The 25635-nt window shown below is 39.9% G+C and overlaps 1 protein-coding gene across 2 annotated transcripts in view; it reads right to left on the bottom strand.

Moving 5' to 3' along the window:
• Positions 1 to 25635, bottom strand: part of PACRG (parkin coregulated) — a 223206-nt gene that overhangs the window by 96172 nt on the left and 101399 nt on the right. The window contains exons 3-4 of one of the 2 annotated variants that reach the window (XM_083605933.1): positions 25288 to 25459; positions 17776 to 17925 (exon numbers count right to left, since the gene is read on the bottom strand). In XM_083605933.1, the coding sequence (XP_083462059.1) occupies positions 17776 to 17925; positions 25288 to 25459 (322 nt within the window). The remainder of the gene's footprint in view (positions 1 to 17775; positions 17926 to 25287; positions 25460 to 25635) is intronic. The other variant, XM_083605934.1, reaches the window with a different exon arrangement.

The raw sequence follows: 25635 nt of genomic DNA, 5'->3' as shown, positions 1-25635 counted from the left end.
AATTCTGGCATCACACATAACGCCGATGAAATTTTAAAGCCCAAATGGAATTCATGACCTGCATAAAGCTACTACAATTCAGGACTTCATAAAGGTCTTGATAGCCCACCTGTTTTCACTGGTTTATTTATGAAGGATTCTCTATGCTACTGTTAAGCTCCTTTGGGTAGATGGACTTTCAACTGGCTATGTATTTATTATTGATGGTTGTCCTAATGTTGCAACCTTTTTATGGGAGGTATTGTATAGTATTGTATTCTTGTTGAAAAGTGTGTTATTGTGTATTGTATTGTGTGTTATCTGTGATTGTGTAAGCCACCTTAAGTGAGCTACTCATAGAGGCAGGTTATACATCTTATCAGTAAAAAAAAATGTACATGTAAGAAAATGGTGTGCCTCATCTCTGTACTGCCCCCTTGAAAAATTCATTAAATATCTTTGAAAGGGGGTGCATTTCACAGGCAGAGAAAATGTTAAAAAATGCAGCCCCTCTTCAACTCAGCCCTAGTGAACTGCTTAATTTCAAGCATACCCTCGATAATTTTTAATGCTCTTTTCATCCAGGGGAGCATAGAAATAGCTCTGCATTTGAAAATGAGGCATCAAAGTGACCCTTTGAGTGCTTTTGCACTTTACGTATGGATGGATGTATTCGTTACAAGGACAAGATAATGATATGGAAATGATGGCATTTCTAAACCAGAAAAAGTGGTGGTCATTCAATTGCTCAATATCTTATATTACACACTAACTATAGGTATCCTTTCTAGAATGTCCATTTACCAGAAAGAGATCCTGAATAACAAAGTACTACACAACAGGAATACTTGTTCAATCTTTGCTGCCTCATATCACTCAAACACTGCAGTACTGAAGGGGGCAAAACTATTTGATGATCTCAGTTCAAGCACTTGAACCAACAATTCAGATTAGCACCATTATTCCACAATACTCCACTATTTTAGAAAGCCAGAAGTATTTATTATTATATTTTATTTTACCTATTTTACCACCCTTTCTCCAAAGAGCACAGGGCAGTTCAAAACATAAAAATACGAAATGAGAACACAAAATACATACTAAAGAAAAACAAACCAATAACCCCTCTCCCACAAACACATTTAAAAGGCCAAATAACCATCTCCTATAATATAAATAACTGAGTGATATAAGCAATATAGACCACTAAGGCATGAAAAATACACAAAGCTATTATTTCTTAGATACTAATAATACTTGCATTGAAATGTATCTTGGGGTGTAATATGTAGCAGCACATTATGAACTTGTGCTACTGCAGGTAAAGAGCAAATCAATGTCGTTTCAACATAGTTCTTGATTACTAGATATAATACAACTTACCTTTTTCCTATACATATCACAAAATGTAATGTTGGAGGTGTTTAGGATTAGCTTCATTACAATGATCGGGTAGTATGTCGGACATGACTAAACAACTAACAACAACAACAAAAAACTACAAGGGAATATAATAACATACTAACCATCTGAATCTGGTTTGCCTGTATTATTTTATTTTAAAGTCTTAATATGTAGTGTGGCCACCCCAGCCTAATAGCATGGCATGTGGCAGAACAAATATAAAGGTGGAAGGAATTTTAGAAGGCAAACAATTCAAATAGCAGAAAAGAAGAAGGAAGAATATTTGACACTCATTCTGTTCAGAACTGGGACAAACAAATCAACAAATTGTGTTGGTTATTGAGCTGGTATTCAATTATTTTAACTAGTTGTTCATTGTCTATATTTCCAGGACAAAATTATAGAATGCAATTACAAAAGCCTGCTTGTTCAAGTAAGGACCATATAAATGTGTGTTCAGTCTTACATTTTCCAGTGGGATATTTCAACAAAATGCATTTTTCAAGAAATCAGATTTACTAGCTGAACTTCTACAGCATCTATAAAGAGGGCTTTACCACAACTTAAGATCAGACAATTTTCAGGCTTTGTTGCTGGTTTTTTTCATTGGTGCTGTTGAGAATTTCTCATAACCTATTTATTGTTCCCAGATTCCTGGTGCTTATCAAAAGAGTACAGATAGGAGAATTCTTGAGGTAAATATGTACATGAATATCAAAGACAAATCTCTGTTCATACTTGTTAATATAACAGTAGGCACGATCTTATATATTCTTTAAAACAAAACTGAGTGGAGACTGAATGTACATATGCATGCACATACGAAGAGGGAATAAGAGGCTAAGAAAGTATGAAATGCACTGTAAGGTACTATGGAAACTTGCATCACATTTTCCCCTCTTGTGAGCCATCACAGAATATCAAATAGGCCTAAACAATGGTCCTAAGAGCAATGAACAGAAAAGAATGCCAAAACTCAGTACCCAATTTCAATTCATGAACAATCCTGGCTTGTTATCCTGACTGCTGACTTCCCCCCACTCCAGCTTTATTGAAGCCTTACAAAACTAAATATTCTATTTATTTAATCCTTTCGAAGTACAGAATTTAAAATTAACAATTTTCCCCATAGTATTATGGAGAGTAGAATCCATAATACTACAAGCAACTCAGTACACATTATCATAATGGTCTGCGGGTCATGTTTTTGCTGTCAGTAGGTCCTGAAACAGGGCATTCTGTGGATAGGGTAAAGGTAGGATAGAGATGGCCTTGAATCCAAAGCCCCTTCATTCCTCTGAGAGGCCCCAGGATCAGGTGTACCAACTACATCAGTTTGGAGCTGGCATAGTTAATTTCCTTCCTCTTGGTTTCAATTGGAGGGTTTTAAAAAACGAGGACATGCACAGACCTCTCACTCTGGCTGCTGCAAACTCACAGTGGTTTGGAAACGGCAGCTGGCACCACTTAAGACTGCTCTGCCATCTTTAGAAATGGCAGCCTGACATGTCTATAGTCAGGCTTAAATTTTATGTGTTCACAGTGGCAGCAACCCATAGGGATCTAGATATTTAGAACCATGGAGTAGGAAAGACATGAAAATCAGATTATCAGATGTGTTGATAATCTGTATGTGAATGGGGTATTAGGGAAGGGGTAGTGCCTGTGGTGGGGGACATGTTGTGCTCCTTCTGGTCCACACCCTGCACTCAGCTCTCACCCGTGGCTCCTAGAAGCTACCAGCATGCCACAGCAACCACATCCTGGAAAGAAGAATCCAGAGTAGAGTCCCTAAGATGGTTGAATGCTGCCTTGTACGCCTCCTTTCAGCAACTCCTGCAGCAAAGCTGGTGTTAAATGGATTGCTCTGCTTTCCTGTGGGCCACATCAGCATGGCTGAGAGTGGGGTCTTGTACTCTGGGCAGCCCACAACCTCCGTACACAACTTGTGCCCCTGGGAGATCACTTTGGTGCAGCTAACACAGTGGTTTGATTTCACCCCTGGAGGCACACTCCATTGTCGCTCGAGACAGACGAATACCAACAATGATAGCAAGGCTTGACACCTTTTTTTAACCAGCCCACAGAAACTTGATCTGCACAGAGTAGAACATAATATTGCTTATCTCCATACTCTGAAAACCTTCACCTTATGATTTCAGCAATTGAGTTGCAGTTAAAGGCAATCTCATTAATAATCCAAAGAAAAAGAAAACCCAGCATTTACATGTGGCAGTGTCAGAGTTTTTTTCTGAATAAAAATAAGATATATTTCACCAATACTATCTAATAATATTAGAAAGTCTTAAAATGGTTTAAGGAATAGAAGGAGGAGGGAGGTACCATTCTATTAGGTATAGAAAAGCTTATGCAATTATTCCCTGTATTACATGCAAACCAAAGGTAAAATATGAGCATTCATTTTTAGTGCTTTTAATCTCTCTTCCCTTCTCAGATGCACTGTAATAGATCATATGCTGTAATGGATCATATACAATGATCTATTACAATTGAAGTTTTAAAAAATCTGAAGAGAATGAAAGGGCTAGAAATGCAGTTACTAGTTTTTGAAAAAGACCGTATCTTTGAAGATAGCATTTCATTTCCTGTACTGTATCTTGAATGCCACAATATATTTATTACAGCAGTCCTTTTAAAAGATGTCTCTTCTTACAAAGTATCTGCATTTGTGTGATTCTCTAGTTTTCTAAACTAAAATGATTTTTTCAGCAAATAAGATCAAAGGTTCAAATTACTAACCCAGTAGGGTGTGTGTATATATCACTCTATCACAAAAAACTATGAATGTTATATTCAACGGGGGGAAAAAAATTTTTTTCCTTCCAGTAGCACCTTAAAGACCAACTAAGTTAGTTCTTGGTATGAGCTTTCGTGTGCATGCACACTTCTTCAGAAGTGTGCATGCACACGAAAGCTCATACCAAGAACTAACTTAGTTGGTCTTTAAGGTGCTACTGGAAGGAAATTTTTTGTTTTGTTTTGTTTTGACTATGGCAGACCAACACGGCTACCTATCTGTAACTGAAATATTCAACGGAGTCATAGTAAATCCACTGAAATCAATGAACAAGTTTGTCATGATTAACTTGGTCCACTGTTTTAATGGATCTACTCTGAGCATGACTTAAGTCAGATACCACCCTGAATTAGGAGTTAATCCTACCAAACATATAATAGTTTATTCTGCCATTATGGCACCTCTAAAAAGTGGTAAAGGTAAAGGGACCCCTGACCATTAGGTCCAGTCGTGGCCGACTCTCGGGTTGCAGCGCTCATCTCGCTTTATTGGCTGATTACATTCACACATGACACACGATTCCCACATAAAATTAGCATTAGGCCAATCATTTTATAGCAATATTTCAAGTTACAACAAACATTAAATTTGTTTTTCTCACCTCAGAAAAGTACAACATGGCCATAATCTAAGAAAATATGTGGAGGAAGGCCATAACTGTGGGATGAAATTGCTTATTTTTACTGTGGACATGAACTTAGAAAAACAGACCTCTATGGCTTGATTCACTTAAAAACCACGTCATAATAATGCTAAATGCCCATTGATGATCCAGTAGCAAGCAGGGCAGGTACAGCAGTGCTCTTCTGGTTTTCCAACATGACATGTTGCTCCCACTTACCGAGAGAAGAAGCGGCAAAGCAGTGGGGAGCTTGTTTTCTAGAGGTGGAAAAAGATAGTGGATGGTCCTCTGTAAAGGACACATGAAAAGTCTATGTGGTAAATGGCTAATTTTAAATGTCTCATTCTTACAGTGGTTTCACCATAGAACACACCACTGACCATGTGAATTCTGACAGGCTAAGGCCTCAGCACTTAAGATATTACTTATCTGGATATACATACCACTTCAAGTCAAAGTATTGAAGCAGTTCCCATAAAATAATAAACATACAAAATACAATAATAATATACAGGGTGAATCTTTTAAAAGAGGCCCCGTGGAACATGTGTACTCTGTATCCATGGGGCCTCTTTTAAAGGACTCACCCTGCAGTTACTGATACAAAGTGTATAACTGTGTAAATGTTGTGTGGCAATAAATTACAATTGAGTCAAATCTTGTGAGAAATAACTAAGCAGCACAAAGGATTGCAGTATCCTAGTAAAGAACAGCTTATACAGCATTTACTAACAAAGCATTAAATTGAAGGCCAGCATTATGGTGATGTAGGCTACCTTGGGAGGTAATAATCAAAGGCCATAAGCATGTAAAAGTTTTAATAGATATTGAATAGCCATTTTATGATCAGTTTAATTTCAGAGTAGAGGATAACAGCAGATGGGAATAAAGAGATGTATTAGATCCTTAACAAAACTAGACATGACCTGCTGTGTGGGCAAAGACTGTTCTATATTAACCTTTCCGAAAATCAAGACAGCCAGGTGCACTTTTATGTTTACCATCATTTAATTTAACTAGACAATGTAGAGGAAATATTCCAATGCTGGTGAATATAGGTATGACATTGGTTCATACAATTAACATTTTGCACCTGAGAGGGGAAGGAATTCCAGAGTAGAGGTGCCACAACTGAGAATGTCCCCTCACATGTCACCACACCCTGTATCTGAAGAAGATTGTGACACCATGAGAAGTGATGGTGATGTCCCCTGATGATCATATGATCATAAAGGCTGGGCAGGTGTATAAGGGAGCTAGAGACTTTACAGGCATCTGGGTCTCCAGCCATCTAGAGTGTTATATATCAAAACAAGAACAGCTTCACAGCAAAATGTAGATGTAGGGTAGATTTCTGTGCTTGAACTAATGTTCACTGGAAGGGAGTGTGACAAACTGAGGCAAACAGTGGTGACAAGTGATGAAGTTCTAGCCCTTATTAACAAGTTAAAAATGACAAATCACTCGGTCCTTATGTCAACCATTCAAGAGTTTTTAAAGAATTCAGATGAGAAAATGCTGAACATAAAACAAAATAAGTAACTTGTCCCCAAGTTCCTTATTTAGTATCTAAGGACTAAAAGTGACCAATGAAACACCAAACAACACCCAAAGAAGAGATCCAAAGGGGATTCAGGAAATTACAGACTGGTTAGCTTAATGTCTGTGATAAAAACATTGTTAAAGATAGAATTACCAAGCAGAACAAGTCTTGCTGAAGAAGTCATGCCCTCAAAGCAGGAACTGAGCGCATGTTCCCATCAGAGGATATAGATATTGAATAGCATTGGGGACAAGGGACTGATGAATCATCACCAAACACTATTCTCTGAAATGGCTTTGGGAACAGGAGCCAAACCACTGTAAAACAGTATCCTCAACTCAGATTCCCTGAAGGTGATATAGAAGGATAACATGGTCAATGGTACAAAACACCAATGAGAGATGAAAGAGAACCAACAGGGTTGTACGTCTCCTGTCTCTCTCCTGATAAAGTTATCCATCAGAGTGGTGAGGCTGATTCAGTGCCATGATCACAGAATTACAGAGTTGGAAGGGACCCTAAGGGTCATTAGTCCAACGTCCTGCAATGCAGGAATCTCAGCTAAAGCATCAATGGCAGATAGCCATCCAACCTCTGCTTAAAAACCTCCAAGGAAGAAGAGTCCACAACCTCCCAAGGGAGACTGTTCCATTGGTGAACAGCTCTTATTGTCAGAAGGTTTTTCCGTATGTTTAATCAGAATTTAAACCCAGATAGTTCACATCTGCCAAGAATACTTGGAGTTGAGAGGTCCACCCCCCTGCCCCAATCACCTTCCTCAAGTACATATACTGCAACAGTAATATTTCTGCCCACCTCCACCCTTTCTCTATCATAGAAACATGTCTAAGCCATTGCTCCAGGTTCAGGTAGCCTGTGTATTGTTTTACTCTAATGTAAACTTCTCTTTAATGCTATCTTGGTGCTGTATATAAATGAACAGAGCTCTTCTGAACTCAAATTGGGACTCAGTGGTTCTTGCTAATTTTCTTTTCCCAAGAAATGGGGGAAATTTCCACAATCATTGATCTAAAATGTTGATTTATAAATAACTGTCATTATATTCCATCAGCCCATCAACTATGCAACGCTTGTACACATATCACTTGTAAAGCACACTTACTTGTAATGTAACTGTTTAGCAAAATGATGTTTTATCAAAGCAAAATGTAACAAGAAAAAATAATTATGGTCCTTAAGTGCCGATAATGGGGGGAAAGAATTGCCTGATAGCAGCAGTTTCTTCAGTCTAATAGAGCTGGAACAACAAAATTCAGTATTGGAAAATAAGAGAAAGGCAACATGACTGGAAATTACAGAATGTTGTATTTTTCTTCCAGCAGTGAAGGCAATTGACCATGGGACAAGATTAGCAAGGGATATAGTAATTTCTCCATCACTTGTGTCTGCAAACCAGAAATATGCTTTATTTCACCCATAAACCGTTGACCTGGATACATGGATCACCAGGTGAGGTTTCAGTCATAAATAGTTTATGCAGTGCACTTGCTGATTTAGTGGTATGGTTCGACGATACATCAGAATTTTCACACATAGGTCAACAAGGGGCTGATGTGTCATGTGGTTAACTCCAGCAGTATATCAGCCAGTGAAAATTGCAGTAAGCACAAATGTACTGTGGGTGTGTGGGTGTAAAACAAAGGCAAAGGATAGAAAGCACATGAGGTAAAAAAGAGCGTAATATGCTTTAAAAGGCATTTGGATAAATTACTTTTCATAAATGTGTTGGAATACCAATCAGAAACAAAGCAATAAACAAAATGTTATGCCGGGTTAAAACAATGTAACAAGTGGAATAAAGGTAAAGGTAAAGGACCCCTGGACGGTTAGGTCCAGGCAAAGGCGACTATGAGGTGCGGTGCTCATCTCGCTTTTTAGGCTGAGGGAGCGGGCGTCATGTGGGTCAGCTTTGCGGGTAATGTTGCCAGCATGACTAAACCGTTTCTGGCGCAACAAAACACCATGATGGAAGCCAAAGCACACGGAAACACCATTTACCTTCCCGCTGCAGTGGGACCTACCGTATTTATCTACTTGCACTGGCGTGCTTTTGAACTGCTAGGTTGGCAGAAGCTGGGACAGGGCAATAGGAGCTCACCCAGTCACGCAAATTCAAACCACTGACCTTCCGATCAGCAAGCCCAAGAGGCTCAGTGGTTTAGACCACAGCACTAGCCACTCCCTTTCATGAGTGAAGTACAGTAACAAGGGTATGGAACCATTTAGGTTCTGTAAAGTCTTTGGTCCCTTATTCCACTGTGAATACAGATGATGCACCACTCAGTAGACACAGTCCTGGGGCCACCTTGAATATGTGATAAAAACAAGGACAGGAGTGTTTCATTGTGCAGAAAGTGAGTGATTCTCTCCCTTCACACACAACCTGGAAGCAAGAGAGAGAAAGCACCCTTTGTTCCCAGTTCTGTTAAATGTTCAAAGCATCTTTATTCATGTCCCCATTGGCAGCCATGACTTCACTGGAGAAAGTGATGTCAGCATGAAATATCTAGCAGCATTTGGAGTTATATAAGGGATATACTACTTACATGTAATGTCAATGTGACCAGCTATGACAAAATTTAAAGACTGTCTGTAACATGGAACTGGAAATGAGGAGAGGTGGGGCATGTTCCTCCCTTGATGTTCCACAGCTTTTAGAATCTGTTCTCATTTTTGTTCTGTAAAATCTGAAAGCCAGGTGCAGATACAGCAAAACCAATTTTTCAGAGCATAGCAATTTTGCACTGTCTTTCACAGAAATATTCTCCCTAGAATAGAATTTTAATTGAGTACATTAATTCAAAATATGTGTGACAAATAAATACAACCCAGTTGAATCATTAGACAACTTTTTGCTGCACATTTAACATAGAAATATGTCACTTTAAGTAGTGAAACAAATTTTAAACCATATGTCCCCTTGAGATGTAACATATTTGTTTACAAACATGCAACAGAAGTGAAGAACCATTCTGAAAATAAACATAACTTCCTGTAAATCACTTAACCTGCTTTCCAAAAGGAGTCCTAAGAAAAATGTGCCAGCCTATTCCAAGTATAGAACATTCTTAAAATCATCATAGGCAAATCTTCTCCTAAGAAACACAGCGAGGAACAATACTAAAACATAGAATCATCTCTTACTTGACCCACACCTAGCACCATACATAAAAGCAAGTATACGACTGGTAGGGATGGCTTGTGTGAAACAGACTTGTGGGCTGAGTTCATTGGGCCCATGAACTAGATATCTACACCCCTGTTCTATGCTGATGCTCCACAATCTAGATGAAATTATGCTGTTTTTAATTTAGCAAATTTGCTTTGCTGAGCCAACTCTACTGAACAGCAAGTAGTCTGGTCCCCAGCATTAATAAAGTCAGAACCTGAAGCTGGAAGAGGTTAACTCAGCATCAGACTACTAATTTCCTCAGTCAATTGTTATTTCTGAGGGGCTCCTTCAATCCAGAGGTAGGTTCTGATGCATGTCTTCAAACAAGCATGGTAAGAGGCCAACAACATATCTAACAAGTTCAGGGAGCACCAGTGACTCTTTTGATCCCTATTAGAAAATCAATCAACAGCACAAGTACAGTTTTCAGACCCAGTAATGACCGAAAAAAGTTCTGGAAAGGAGGGCAGAGCTACATTCTATAAAAAATGGCACTGCCACCAAAAACAGTAAACTTGTTGAGTTTCCTCCTCCGTTATGTGACCTTACATCATTGTGCTGAGTAGTTCTTTACCTCTGACAGCAGCAGCCAATGCAGTGGCGTAGCGTGGGGGGTGCAGAGGGGCCCGGCCGCACCGGGCGCAACATCTGGGGGTTAGGGTTAGGGGGCGCAAATCCATGGGTTAGGGGGTGCAAATTACTTGCCTTGCCCCGGGTGCTGACAACCCACGCTACGCCACTGAGCCAATGAACAGGAGTAACAAAAAAATATGTAGTGTAATGATATCTAGACATTAAAGTTGTACCACTTGAGGAGTGTTCAACATGGAGCTGTTTGTTTTGACTACAGTACCATGTTTCATGTACTACATAGCATTGCATTCACTTTTCTGGACTTCTGGGCTTCCCAGAATACTTAGGGATTGTGTAATTACATTTTATCTGATGTATACTTTATTTGGCCAGTTTTTAAAACATGACTTGTTTTTAAAGGAAGCAGAATTCAGGATTCTCGTCTGGCCGTATAGTGTTTTATATCCACTAGCCAATAATCATTATATTGGGTGGATATTAAATGCCTTGATGTTGTTACATTTGTCAAAATGGAGCACATCATCTGACTTGGTGAATCTTCTATTTCCTTTTTTCAGTTATTTAAGATGCTGAACTAATTAGGCTATTAACACATCAGAAGGAACTGCTAAGTATTAATAACTTTTAATTAATCACTGCTGAGTCAGTTCTATTTCACACAGGCTAATACTGCATTCCCATCTAAGAAATTAAGTCAGTAATTACAAATTATACAGCAATAATAAATAGGAAGTGTTATAGTTTCTCAAATGTGTTAGACGGTATGTTATAAAAACCCGAATACAGATGGTTAGGAAAGCTGATGAAGGCTGCAATCCTATTCGTGCTTATCTAGGAGTAAGCCTCATTGAAAGCAATAGGACTTTCTTCTGACTAGACATGCATAGGATTGGAATGTAAATAAAGCTGTCACTTAATCAACCACAGAAAATGCTTGTAACTTTGGCAGAGCTTTCATGTTACAGCTACAGTGGAACCAAGGATGGAGAACCTCTGGCCTGTAGACCAACCTTGGCCTACAAGCAGGTCCAATTTGACCCACTAGGTCATTTCCCCAAACCACACCCATCTACCTATCAGCTGATGGCATGGATCCAAAATTCTTTAAAACACAGAAAACTAAGGGCCAAAAGTGCAGGCGAAAAGGAAATGTGTTTTTAAAAAACAAAATACCTTTTACAAATGGTCAGCAATCTAAGCATACACATTATTATACATCATTTCAGATCTGTTTATACACACACACACACACACACACACACACACACGAACACAAAAAAACTTTGTTAATATACTGTATTTTTCGCTCTATAACACGCACCCGACCATAACACGCACATAGTTTTTAGAGGAGGAAAACAAGAAAAAAAATATTCTAAACGAAACAGTAGATGTATGATTTTTGTGGTTCATGCTGTGGCCACAGACATGTGATCTGACAGTGAGTTTGGGGTAGCCCAATGCAAAAATCCTGAGGATCCATGTGGATCTGTGCTTTGTAACCACGTTTTAAGTGGGGAGGGAAGGAAAAGCACTCAAGGGCCAAGGAACACGCGTGGGGTGGGTGGAGAAGGATGCTGTTAATAATGCAGAAGAGGGGTATAAGAGGAGATAGCTCCTCTCCTCTCCCGCTTTGCTCCTTTAAAGGCTATGCTTCTCTCCCTCCTCCCTGGCTCACTGAAGAACTTTGCTGCTATTTAGCCAGCTGAATGGGGAGGAGAGAGGGACAGAGAGCCTGCTTGCGAAAAACTTTGCTGCTATTTAGCGAGCTGTTCTCTCCCTCCTCCCCGGCTCGCTGAAAAAAACAGCTCTGGACTCGTGTAAGCGGCTCCTCTCCTCTCCCGCTTTGCTCCTTTAAAGCAAGTAGGCTATCTGTCCCTCTCTCCTCCCCACTCAGCGGCTCTTCTCCCGCTTTGCTGTTTCAAAGCGAGCCACGGAGGAGGGAAGGAAGGGGAACCATGGATCCTCTGCTCACGACTGCAGCAGATCCCCCCGCCATCCATAGGCATTCGCTCCATAACACGCACAGACATTTCCCCTTACTTTCTAGGAGGAAAAAAGTGAGTGTTATGGTGCAAAAAATACGGTATTTAGAAAGGTTTATCTGAGCATATACTGTTTTATTTTAATTCTCATTTTATGTAGCTGTCGCATGTCTTATATCTAAAGGAAATAAATAATATTTAAGAATAAATAAAAAGGAAAGTTTTTGCCTGGTACCCGAAACTTGACAAGGATGGCACTAGGCAAGCCCCCTAGAGGAAAACCTTTTTACAAGTGGTGACCCACCACTGAAAAGGCCCATTCTTATGTTCTCCTCTCCAGACCTCCTGTGCTGGGCACACATGGAGAAGAGCCTGGGTCAGTTCCTATGGAGAGAGGCAGTCCTTGGGAAAGGGCTGTAGCTCAGTGGTAGAGCATCTGCTTGCATGCAGGAGGTCCCAACCCCTGGCATCTCTAGGTGGGTCTCGGAAAGAACCCTGCTTGAGACCCTGGAGAGCTGCTGCCAGTCAGTGTAGACAATACTGAGTCAGATGGACCCAATGGTCTGACTCAGGATAAGACAGCTTCCTAAGCTGAAGTACTGGGACTCTGAGATGCATGATACTTTATAGGACAAAACCAGCACTTTGAATTGAACCCCAAAATAATTGGTAGTCAGTGCAATCAGGCCAGGATTGGTGTTATATGTGCTTAGACCATCTTGCATCAGTGAGCAACCTGGCCACCAAATTCTGCACCAGCTGCAGTTTCCAAATCGTCTTCAAATGCAGCTCCACATATAATGCATTGCAGTAACCTAGTGGTGGCTGCTAAGTATTATGGCAGGGATAGCAAATATGGTGTCTTCCATATGTTTTGAACTGCAGCTCCCATGAGCCCAAACCACTATGGCTAATGGTCAGAACTGATTACAGTTGCAGTCCGATATTTATGAAGTGCACCACATTGACTACCCCTATATTAGAGAGTGGAATCCAACATTGCATGAGCAGAAGGTAAACTCACATAGTAGATATTCCCCGCCCCCGGCCGCTTTTTGGCCCTTGCAACTGCTAAAAAGTCCCTCCAGAGGGTCGGGGGTATACCAAAAATTGTGGGCTGTGTCATATGGGGGGGGGATTAGTAATAATAATAATAATAATAATTTATTATTTATACCCCGCCCATCTGGCTGGGCCTCCCCAGCCACTCTGGGCGGCTTCCATAAAAACCAAAAATACAATAAAATATCACACGTTAAAAACTTCCCTGAACAGGGCTGCCTTAAGATGTCTTCTGAATGTCACGTAGTTGTTTATCGCTTTGACATCTGCTGGAAGGGCGTTCCTGTGCCTCCATGGACAGCTGTGAGTCCAAAATGACTCCCAGGCTGCGCACCTGGTCCTTCAGGGGCACAGTTACCCCATTCAGGACCAGGGAATCCTCCACACCTGCCCGCCTCCTGTCCCCCAAAAACAGTACTTCTGTCTTGTCAGGATTCAACCTCAATCTGTTAGCCGCCATCCATCCTCCAACCGCTTCCAGACACTCACACAGGACCTTCACCGCCCTCACTGGTTCTGATTTAAAAGAGAGGTAGAGCTGGGTATCATCCGCATACTGATGAACACCCAGCCCAAACCTCCTGATGATCTCTCCCAGCGGCTGCATGTAAATGTTGAAAAGCATGGGGGAGAGGACAGAACCCTGAGGCACCCCACAAGTGAGAGCCCAGGGGTCTGAACACTCATCCCCCACCACCACTTTCTGAACACGGCCCAGGAGGAAGGAGCGAAACCACTGTATGACAGTGCCTCCAGCTCCCAGCCCCTGAAGACGGTCCAGAAGGATGTTATGGTCGATGGTATCAAACGCCGCTGAGAGATCCAGCAGAACTAGGAAACAGCTCTCACCTTTGTCCCTAGCCCGCCGGAGATCATCAACCAGTGCGACCAAGGCAGTTTCAGTCCCATGATGAGGCCTGAATCCCGACTGGAAGGGATCCAAATGGTCCGCTTCTTCCAGGCGTGCCTGGAGTTGTTCGGCAACCGCTCGCTCAATCACCTTGCCCAAGAATGGAAGATTTGAGACTGGGCGATAGTTGGCCATCGTGGCCGCATCTAAAGATGGTTTTTTAAGAAGCGGTTTAATAACCGCCTCTTTCAGCGGGTCTGGGAAGGCTCCCTCACGGAGGGAAGCATTCACCACCCCACGAAGCCCATCGCCCAGTCCTTCCCGGCTAGCTTTTATAAGCCAGGATGGGCAAGGATCCAAGAGACAGGTGGTTGGTTTCACTCGTCCAAGCAGCCTGTCCACATCCTCGGAGGTAACAGATTGGAATTGATCCCACTCAACTTGACTAGACAGAACTCTAGCACTCTCCCGCCCCGGCCCTGCTCCCACGGTGGAGTCTACTTCTTCCCGAATCTGAGCGATTTTATCTGCAAAAAACTTTGCAAAATCATTGCAGGAGAACATGTGGCCTGTACTGGGCCCCAATGTTGCAGGATTAGCTGAAAATGAAGGAATCTTGTGTTCAGATAATGCTACCTTATAAAATAGCACTGTCAGATACCTTTAGACTACAAACTACTAATACTAGAATACTAATTCCACCGATTTAGGCAGGATTTCAGTAGGCAGCAGATGGCCTTAACCAGATTATTGAGCTGTATGTGACTTACTTTAATGTGTTTAAACCCAGACGGTTAGTGACTAGACATAAGATTCCGTGAGTGTTCCAGTTAACACTTAATACGAAAAGTAAATTTGTATTGCACAACTGTGATTACAAGTCTTATAGTTAACTCTAGTGGTTCCCCAGTAATCTATAGATAAACTGTCAGGAAGTATTGCATATGTTCAAAGTTCTGATTCCAGAAGTTAATGTCTTTTCATGGGATGGTTTTACTCACTTTTACTCAGAGTAGACCCAGTGAAATGAAGTAACATGACTAAGTTAGGTTCATTAATTTCAATGGGTCAACATTTCATTGACCAACAATGATGACCTTCTATTACAAAAGAAGCTTTTAACGCTTTAACTTTTAGCACATCAGGGCTTACAGATATCAAAATGATTAACTTAATTTAATACATTTTAAATCTGTGCCTTTACACTGTATGCTGCAGAGGTCGACAGGGTTTTGTTTCAAAATATTCTGGGCTGTTTAATCTGCACAGCATTTCACAAACAGTTATTGATCACTACTGAATAAGATAAATTGATGACATGAAAATGTTTTTACTTTATAATGCATATAAGCCATTACAGTCGTTTTAACTTGACAGCATATAATAGTTGTTAAAGCAGATCAATGGCATTTCCATTTACCTGACTATGTTATGCAAAAAGCATTTACTTGATACAACTGTCTAACACTTATCAAACTAATTTCCACTTCCTATGCTTTATATAATATCCATAGAATACAACACATGACAGTGCTAAGCTTTGAAGATTCCCTTTGGTCCTCCTGCATGATAAATTCTGCCTTCTCACTAAAAAGCATAAAATGCATTCCTAATTCTTTTAAGCATTTATTTACCTCAGGCACCTTCACAAAACTCCATTTATAATATGAACTGCACAACAAGGGTTCATTATTTTAACAACAAAAATAAAACACTTTCAAATACTAAAAAATGGGTTTTTTTCTCCCATTGATTTGTTTTAAAATGCACCTTGTAAAGAAATACCAAATTTTGGGACTGTATTGAGTTCCAGAAGGTAACAGATTCAAGTTGTGTCACAGGGTTGACAACAGACCTAAGCCATGTCACAGACATTATATTTTTCTTATTTTTTAATCTCCAGAAATCTTTAACTATTGGGTTCTCAATGAATAAGAAGAAAAACCAAATACCAGAAAATATGGCAGTGCAACTTCAACAGACCTATAGGCAGGGCTTTCTTTTTCAGCCGGCACTCACCAGAACTGTTTCAGCACCTTTTAGGTGGGTGCCATTGCCATTATAAGAGAACAAGGGAGGCGCTCATGAGTTTCAGCACCTCTTTTTGTAGAAAAATAGCACTGGTACAGCAATTATAAAAGCTTATTGCCTCAAATATTTTATTCATAATTCTAATCATCTGACCAGTGTAGAAGTGTAATTTACTTTTACATGGTCCTCCGTCTATTTAAAGCATATTTTTATAATGTTAAAAGCTACAAGAAAACCAGTTTGATTCAATTCTTCCCTCTCCTTAGATGAGTTCTTAATATGATTATGGAGAGAATAGCCCCAGACTTAAGGGGGGGGAGGTTGTACTGGGTAACCCCTATTTACTTTAAACTTTTAATTTGCTTTGTATCTCGCTTTCTCAAGAGAAGGGGCAGCACCAAACATGAAAAGAGATGGACACAGAAAGTGGTTGCATCCATTCAAGAGAATGGAGAGAAACCTGCTTGCTCTGGAATTCCATGTATGTCAGAGCAATGAACTGTCACATTTCGTTGATGTTCCTCAATTCTCCATACCGCCCAGAGGGCCTAGGACAACACAGTTAGATGGGTGGGGCATAAATAATAAAAATATTATTATTACCTTGATGCTGCTCATTCCCATTCTTCTAGCCACATCAGATAACATTTTAATTGTTAATTGGCTAATAATACATAATTTGCATCGATCAAAAGTCCCCAACTCATTTAATAGCCCTTTCCTCCCCAAGTAACAACTACTGTTGCTGTATCACCTAAACTTTATGGGCTGTGAAGTAAGTTGCGAACTAAATAAGATTATGCATAGGGTGGCAATGTGAGTGAAAGGTAAGGCTTGTGAATATGTTACTGAAATACCAGATTTTTGATTTATTTATTTTTTTACATCTTGCAAATTGTATTATCTTAATTAGCCTGGCTTCCAACAAACCCAGTTAGTTTCATCTGTATTGCTATACAGTACTAAAATAATAGCACAAAATGTTAAGGTAATTACTTAAAAGTGACCAGTCCAACAATACATCAAGTGGTTTTTAAGAAGAATGGCAGCTTGGTTGTGGCATGCAGAGTTTATACACTAATTCTTCATTAAGTAAACTTCATTTTTAAAGACATAAAATGAAGTAAAAATACTTCCCTACTGAGATATTTAAACTGCTCAACAGCAAGACTACATAGCTTAGCTGGACCAACTTTATAACAACAGGAATATAAAGAATTTGGAATAACAAATTCCTTTAAAACTAAACTACCTTTCAAACTGAATAAATCAGTTTAAAACTTTACTTATATTGGGTACCAAGGCAGGAAATAATGACACCAAACTTTACCAATTAGAAAAGTTCTGAGGAGGATCAAGAGGTAGAGTCTTAACTTGTCAGGTGAAAGCAGTGCAGGGGTGTGTATAATCTATTAATGAATTAAAAGAGTGCTACAAAACTTTACAAATTAATTATTGGTAGATTACAGAGCTGCTCCAGTGCTTCTGTAATGTGTTGAATAAGCTCTACCAGTAAGAAGTAATAAATGAAGTTGTTAATTTTGCTCCATCCCTGGAGAATAACAGGAAAGGGTGCCAAATGTATCTGAGTTTATATGCAATAGTAAAATCTAACTGTGCAGTTAATTAACCCTGCCTCAAGCCCCTCCTGACTGGAGGGCTTGCTAGGTGCGGTAACTGCTAGGATCACTCACCATTCATATTCTTAAAGATGTTTAAAATGGGGAGAATCTGTCGATAATAGGGCACTAAGGCTTCCCCCACCATGTCAGCTGACACAACCAGGTGCTGGAGAACTTTGAGCGTGATGCAGATGACCTGTCGGTTTCGAAGGTTCAGCGCATCTTTGATAAAGGAAAAGAGACAAGCAGAAAACAGAAGAATTAATTTCAGGAATGTACAAGGGAGGGGGAGAAATCCTCTAATGGACAAATTTAATTAAACTGTACTCTGCTGGGGATTGTAAGTGGGCCTTTATTAGCCCAGCTTTGAAGGAACCCAAAGATGGATTGCAGCCCCAATGTTATAAAACACTGCCTTGTCTGGCTGTTATTTGTTCCCACAATTTGTGCTGACTCCTCACTAACCCCAAGAAGGCAGCTCATTATTCCTCCTTGCTGCCTATGTTACTGTTTCCAAAAAAGAAAGAAAGAAAAAAAGCTATCAGTAAGTACCACTGGGACTAATGGAACCGCGAAGGCAACCCGCAAATGTTGACAATAGAGACATTCTAATGCAACAATTAGCCTGTTTGTATCTGCTTGCTTAGCAATCGCTTTATTCATTTCAATTAACAATTCTTAGTATTTGAAGAACCAGCACAATGAGACAAATGTTTACAGTGAAAAGCTTGTAGGCTTCTTTTAAAAGACAAACAATCTGATAAAGAATAAGGATTCTTGCCTACTTGAGAAATTTTTGTGTAGTTTTAAGCAGCTGAATTTTGCTATGGCTTTTAATAATATCTTTTGTCTCCATTCACTTGTTTTCTGTTTTATTTTTAAAGGAGGAATGTTGTATTCTCCCTTGTCTTAAAAGTCACTTATATTTTCAAATGTATAATTTGAATATAAATTATACTCCTCCAAAATGATGCAGCCTTGGAACAAATGTTAAAATACTGTAGGTTTAAATGTTTACCATGCGTTCACATTTTTGCAAAGTTGTAGCAGAATTTTTAAGCCCACTTGTACAGTTATGGAGGACTGTCTAATACTAATGGATTAGCATATTATGAAGCCCAGCATTGTGAAATCCTTTTTCAAAATAACAACTAAATTTGAAAATATCATTACCCTACACTGTAATGTCAGAAAGACAATCAGAAGGGATATGCTATGTATATATGGTTGAACTTGAATATTATGAATACAGAATGATTTCTATGTGAAGGAAATGTAGATGCAAACATCAATAATCACGATTAAACAGCTCACAGCTTTATTAAATAGAATGTGGAGTGATACATGAACTATTCAGGATAGCATGGAAGAGGTGTGACTCTAACTTTGTTGTATTACCGGGGAGACTGGCATGGACAGACTAGGGGAGATGTCCCCCTGGCAAAATCAGTTCACCCTTCAGCTAACCTGAGATCGACATTTCCCTTGTAGGTTCCTCATCTGAGGCAACTGTAATCTCCAAGGGTTGAACTGCTGCAGTTGGCATGCCGTTTCTTACAATTAAAATATCATTTTATACTCTTCTTTATGAAGTAAAAAAAACTCCACTTTCCCAGTAACAAAAAAATTCTGTTCCACTATCTAAGAAACTATTTTATATAATATATTAATTTAATTATTATAAAAATGCCAGCGTTAATAATTTAATATACATAAGGATTTAAGTAACGATAACCCTGTCAAAGCCTAGCTTCATTTTGACTTGTGGGAGCTAGAGAGGAGTTACAACAAGCCTGCAAAACCATATCCACTTACCTGGGAGTAAGCCCCATTCAGCTTAATGTGACTTACTACTGAATGCATAGGATTGTGCTGTTAATGTATTAAGGTAAAAAAGGTAAAGGTAAAGGACCCCTGGATGGTTAAAGTCCAGTCAAAGGCAAATATGGGATAGTGGCACTCATCTCGCTTCAGGCTGAGGGAGCAGGCATTTGTTCACAGACAGCTTTCTGGGTCATGTGGCCAGCATGACTAAGCCGCTTCTGGCGCAAGGGGACATGGTGACGGAAACCAGAGCTGCTTACCTTCCCACCACACCGTTACCTATTTATCTATTTGCACTGGCATGCCTTCAAGCTGCTAGGTTGGCAGAAGCTGGGACAGAGCAACAGGAGCTCACCCTGGCAAAGGGATTCGAACCGCCAGCCTTCTGATCGGCAAGCCCAAGAATGTTTTAGACCACAGCGCCATCCGCATCCCATTGTTAATGTATTACTCAACATAATTATACATTCCTTCATAAGGCAATTCAAAGCCTTATTTATGCCTTGTAACTTGTTTTGTCAAAAGAAAATGACCAGATGTTCCACTTAGGGCCATATGAGAACATTAACAGAGAGGAACAGCTTGAGTGCATAACCTTTCACAGGGCTATTTAGTACCAAACCTTCCAGTTCTTAAGAGGCCAAAGGAAAAAAATTAACTTCTCCCCATATTTCATTATTTGTTGCTGTAAGTCACTGACCAAAAGCAGTTTCTCTTGTATATATACTCTAACTCTAACTGTTCCGGATCATTTAAGATTCTTCCTTTTCCTTGAGTAATGGTTTTGACATCTAATGGATAAAGAGACAGAAACCAACCAGAGCAGATTTTTTGTTGTTGTTGTTGGATAGCTTGAAGGAATCTGTCACTCTCTAAGATGCCAAATACTGTAAAAAATAATGATGCTACTTTTCCTCGATAAACAGAATTTTACACAGGAGAATGTGTCTGTGTTCTGCAATATACAATCTCATTAAAAACAGAAAACATTACAATAGTGATAGTGGTGGTGCTGGGAATCTTTTTAATGAAAACAATTTTATGAAGGCTCACTTTCCCTCAAGGAAGTCATAGAGTATATAGACAATGCCAGATCAAATTATTTTTTTCTTCAAATGTCCATATTAAAGTTCTATGTGATTAGCAAGAATCCTGACAATACTATGAGTTACTATGACTTTATTGAATTGTATTGTTTTGATGAATTTGTTGCTATTTGCTTTATGATACTGTCTTTGATATTATAGTGATTGCAATGTTTGTTGGGCTTTAAAAAAAATACTATTGTGATTATTATTTTACCCAGGATGCAGAGCACGTGGATTTTCCCTACCCCAAAATTTATCCTCACAATAACTTTGTGGTGTTAAGAGATGGCTAGTGAGCTTCATAAAGTCCTGGACTAATACAGGACATCCTATTATGTAGTATTGAATCAATACAATTATCGTCACCAAACTATGCATTGATACTAAACATTTTTATCACATCAGTCATCATTTTCAAAAAACGCCCTGCAAGTCCTGGAGTAACATTTTCATTTGGAATATTGCACTGATGGAACAAAACTGTGCTACATCCCTATTTGGCTAATTATTTGATTGCTTCTATTTATTCTGCTCCATCTTTCCATTCAGTCTCCATGACCATATGTTTCTCCAATCCAACCCCCCCCCTGCTAATTTGATCTCCAGTTGTTCTTAACACCTGAATTTTGTTCCTTCTGTTCCTCATTTCTATAGAAGACTTTTCTTCAAGATTATCCAGCCCCTTCCAAAAAATTCCATGCTGAACAGTTGTTTCCTACCTTTTGTTTCTATTTCGGCAATTGTTAGAGGAACTAGGATTTAATTAACCCTTCAGACATGGTTGTGCAGAAGCATTAGTTTAATATACTTGTGACAGTAGCTTCATATAGTAGCTATGCTTGATGGGAAATGATAACAGGAAATTCTGCTTCTTACAACACTAAGAATTGCTGAAGTGACTTTTTCTAAGCTACAGAATCCAATTTAGACATGGTAATTGCAAATGCACTTTTTCAGCTATTCAATGTCAATGCTCCAGTATTTCACAACCTTTGGTAAAAGAGATGGTTACTTCAAGATAAGTCATCTAGGTCAAATTTGTTTTTTTTTATAAAAACACCCCATTGATTTTAATGGAGCCTGAATTCCTTAATAGCGAATCGATTAAGAATTTAGGGTCGAACTTTAAGTCACACCAGTTTCTAGTGCCAGCTTTGAGGGGGTCCTGGGCAAGGAGCCCTAATGCACCACATCAGTGCTCCCTGCAATCTTACCAAGCAGCATCAGAGGCTTATATTGGCAGGTAGTAGCACTGAAAAAAGCAATGCTAAAACAATTTTTTATGGCTCAGCACTGAACTGGGTGGTGCAGCCACCAGGAACTAGGAGTCTGATGGCGGTGATCAGAGGACAGCATAACATGAAGCAGGTAAGCAGGAGCTCACTGAACCAGATGGCACAGCACCAGGGCTTCTAGAACCAGAGTTGGAACCATTACAGTGGTCTGCTGGACTTTAGGAACCAAATGCCTCCCAGGCTCCCACATAACCTCACCAGTCCAGCAGCACAAGGAAGCACCAGGTGGGACACTAGGGAAGGTAGGAGGAATGTCCATCAACAAGCCAGAGAATGGCCTTTGAAGAGACCTGAGTTCTCCAAAAGTGAGTAGAACCTAGAAGAGATGGAATGGAGGCAGAGGCTCAAAAGTCCTCATTTCACTTGCTCACCAGGAGGTCTCCTTGGTGCTACAACAACCAATTTGCCTTGTTCTGTGGGGTCATTTGCAGGAAAATAACAATTCCGATCTCCTGGGCAGACATCAACACTTCCAAATGGCACTTTCAGGCACAATTGGGGAGCAGGAGTTTGGTCACTCAACAGTAATGTCATGGGCACCCATTTAATAGTTCTAGCATGCAACCACTTTCCACATGAAACTAATGAGCTCAATCTTAGGACACACAAGCTAGGAAAAATATGATGTGAGTATTGAGGAAATGCAATACTCCTACAAGAAAAGTACATTGTGAAGGAAAGATATTAAGACACCCATGAACATATGGCAACTGTGAATTTAAAGTATGCAGGGATTGTCCAAACAATTAGGTTATATGGGCAGTATAATTTGAGGTTTCTGTAAATCCCTCAGTAGGGAATAGAACCCCAATATATACACATTGTAGAGTCCAGGGGTAACAGATCTAACATGTGGAAGCAATTGTGTGTTGCTATCCATCACCACCCAAGGTTTCCCTGTTGCAGGTCCTTTTGCCTTTCACCACACAATTGAATGGACCAAAGTGTCTATCTATTACAGTACAATTTCTTTGTTTATACAAATATGAACACTTGGCTTCATTTAGCTGAATGGAGGCAGTGCAAAAGGGCTTCAAACAGGGGGTGGGGTGGCATAAAGGAACCATGAAAGGAGTGACTTTTTTGGCACTTAGAGCAGCAAAGTAGCTTCTGCTGGCCCTTCCTGTGTGAAACAACTTTTATCTGGAAAAGCTCAAAGGCAGAGAGAGCTGGAGTTCAAGAAATTCCCAGATCAATCTAGATTCTGTTAGAAAGGCATCTTGTCTTGATTTAAACAGTTAAGATAAAGTAAAATATCCACCTCCCTAGACAGTACATTTACAAACTGTTAACATTTGCACTCTGTAATCTATATATTTTAACCTTTCTTGATATATCAGTCCCTGCAGGCCATCCCCTGAATTTCTTCCCTGTTCTTGAGCTGTTTTCATGTGTTCTAAAAATACTTTTACAAGGCATTTTGAAAGGCCAGAAAGGCAGTGGAGTCTTACAAAATGTGAAACAATGTGAGCTGATTACATGAAGCCTAAAACACATTTGGGTGTAGTTTAATTGTCTTATCAAGTTTTAACTGCAAGAGCTGAATTAATCCTTTGTTATTCCTTTCTTGTTTATCTTCATTCCATAACTATACTCTCAACCACTCTCACTCAAACAACCTTCCAATGGGAATCAGCTGCTTTATAGCTACTGGAGGCTGGTTCAGATACTTGCCCAGAAGGGGTGAAGCTCTTTCATTCTATCGTTTTTTTTCTCAGACTGCCCTTGGTAGGGGGGGGGGGCGACCCAATTATTGTTCCCTATTTGTGAGGTGGAAGAAGATGGGAGCCTCCCTGCATTCAGCCTTGATACAAGAAGAGCAAAATGGGGTGAGGGGGAGAAAGATGAAAATACTCAGATGGTCATCAGCTTCAACTGACAGCAGAAGAATGTTTTGCAACATTTTTACATTTGACAAGCACTCTGGAAATTGTTATTATCTGTGGATATAGGGAGCTGAAAGAGAGGGATATTTGAGAGATTTCCAAAGGAGACTTACCTAGTAGTACTATGTCAGCAGATTATTTGGATGAGATAAAAATGCATATTGGACAAAGTTCACAAATATTTCAAGGTAGTAGCATTTCAAGGTAGAGTCTGGAGTAAAGCAGCGAGGTCAGCGCCATACAGATGCACCAGTGCAACTGCTTCTGCCAATCTTATGCTTGCAGTAGTGTACAAACACTACCCTGATCTCATCACCATCCCTTTGCAGTCCCGTTTATGTAAGCAGCAGTGTGGAGAGCTCTGCCACACCATACATACATGTTGAGTTCTCATCTCAACACTTACACTTCTTGGTTTAATTAACTCTCATTCCCTATTAAATCTGAACTGGAAAACTATGATTACTAGGATTGGAACAAGCCAGGATTTTAAACCATGGTTACTTCTGATCCTAATAACTATAGTTTCAGGGGGTTCATGTGTAATTGGAAACTATGGTTAATTAACCCAGGAAGTGCTGAACTGCAGTCCACCTTTAAGAGAGAGAGGAAGGAAGGAAGGAAGGAAGGAAGGAAGGAAGGAAGGAAGGAGAAGGAGAGTTTGGATTTGATATCCTGCTTTATCACTACCCTAAGGAGTTTCATAGCGGCTAACATTCTCCTTTCCCTTCCTCCCCCACAACAAACACTCTGTGAGGTGAGTGAGGCTGAGAGACTTCACAGAAGTGTGACTGGCCCAAGGTCACCCAGCAGCTGCATGTGGAAGAGCAGGGAAGCGAACCCGGTTCATCAGATTACGAGTCCACTGCTCTTAACCACTACACCACGCTAGCCCAAGGTCACCCAGCAGCTGCATGTGGAGGAGCAGGGACGCGAACTGGATTCACCAGATTCACCAGATTAACCACTACACCACACTGGCACACCATCTTTGCACTGGTGATGCGAAGATGAACCATAAGAGAACCAAGTCTCATACATATCTGTTTAATATATACAGCCAAACCAGGCCATTATTATGCTGATGTGAAAAGACATGACGTTAGGAATAAAGATGACTAATGTGCTTAAAAATAGCAAAGAAAATGAAGATAAAGCCATTAAAAACTTTTTTGAGGTACTTTTTCACCTTTCTTTTCTGAGTGCTTTTCATAAGATGGCTCGATGGGGACTAGAAGAAAAAGGTAATTTAATTTATTATTTACTAAGAGCAGCATTAGAGTCAGGGAATTCAGACAGCACAATTTTATGGGATTCAGGTACCAAATGTGTGATTGAAGGCAAAAGGCTTCTGGTCTTCTATCTCACAATTGACTCAGATTTGCCATCATCCACTTGAAAGCCTGTCATGCTTTATTGCTTAATTAGTAACTTGTCAAAAAGCTTTAATATATAACTTCAATGTTAGCTTTCCTCCATATGCACACTTACTTTTTATTGGGATAATGAGCTGAGGAATGACAGGAAGGATCTTGTTCCCTCCATGCTCCAGCATGTCATGGATGCCTTGCCGAGCAAAAAACTCATAGGGAAATTGCATTTCACATAGACCATCGAAAAACAGTGGCAGATAGTGATGATAGTCCAGCTTCTCTATCTCCACCTGGAAGTGCACACAGGGGGGAAAAAAGAAATCTAAATTAAGCCTACATGATGATGTCCAGGCGAACCAAAGGACTCATGACACAGTTTTATTGAGCAATACAAAATTTAGTGTCCACTAGACTATGGCAAGATGCCAAGTGTAATGTTTGCAGAATGATGGATTCCTTAGTTCCT

The sequence above is a fragment of the Podarcis filfolensis genome, assembly GCF_964270895.1.
Source record: "Podarcis filfolensis genome assembly, chromosome: 3".
Classification (NCBI taxonomy): domain Eukaryota; kingdom Metazoa; phylum Chordata; class Lepidosauria; order Squamata; family Lacertidae; genus Podarcis; species Podarcis filfolensis.
This window is presented reverse-complemented; position numbering and strand designations above follow the sequence as displayed.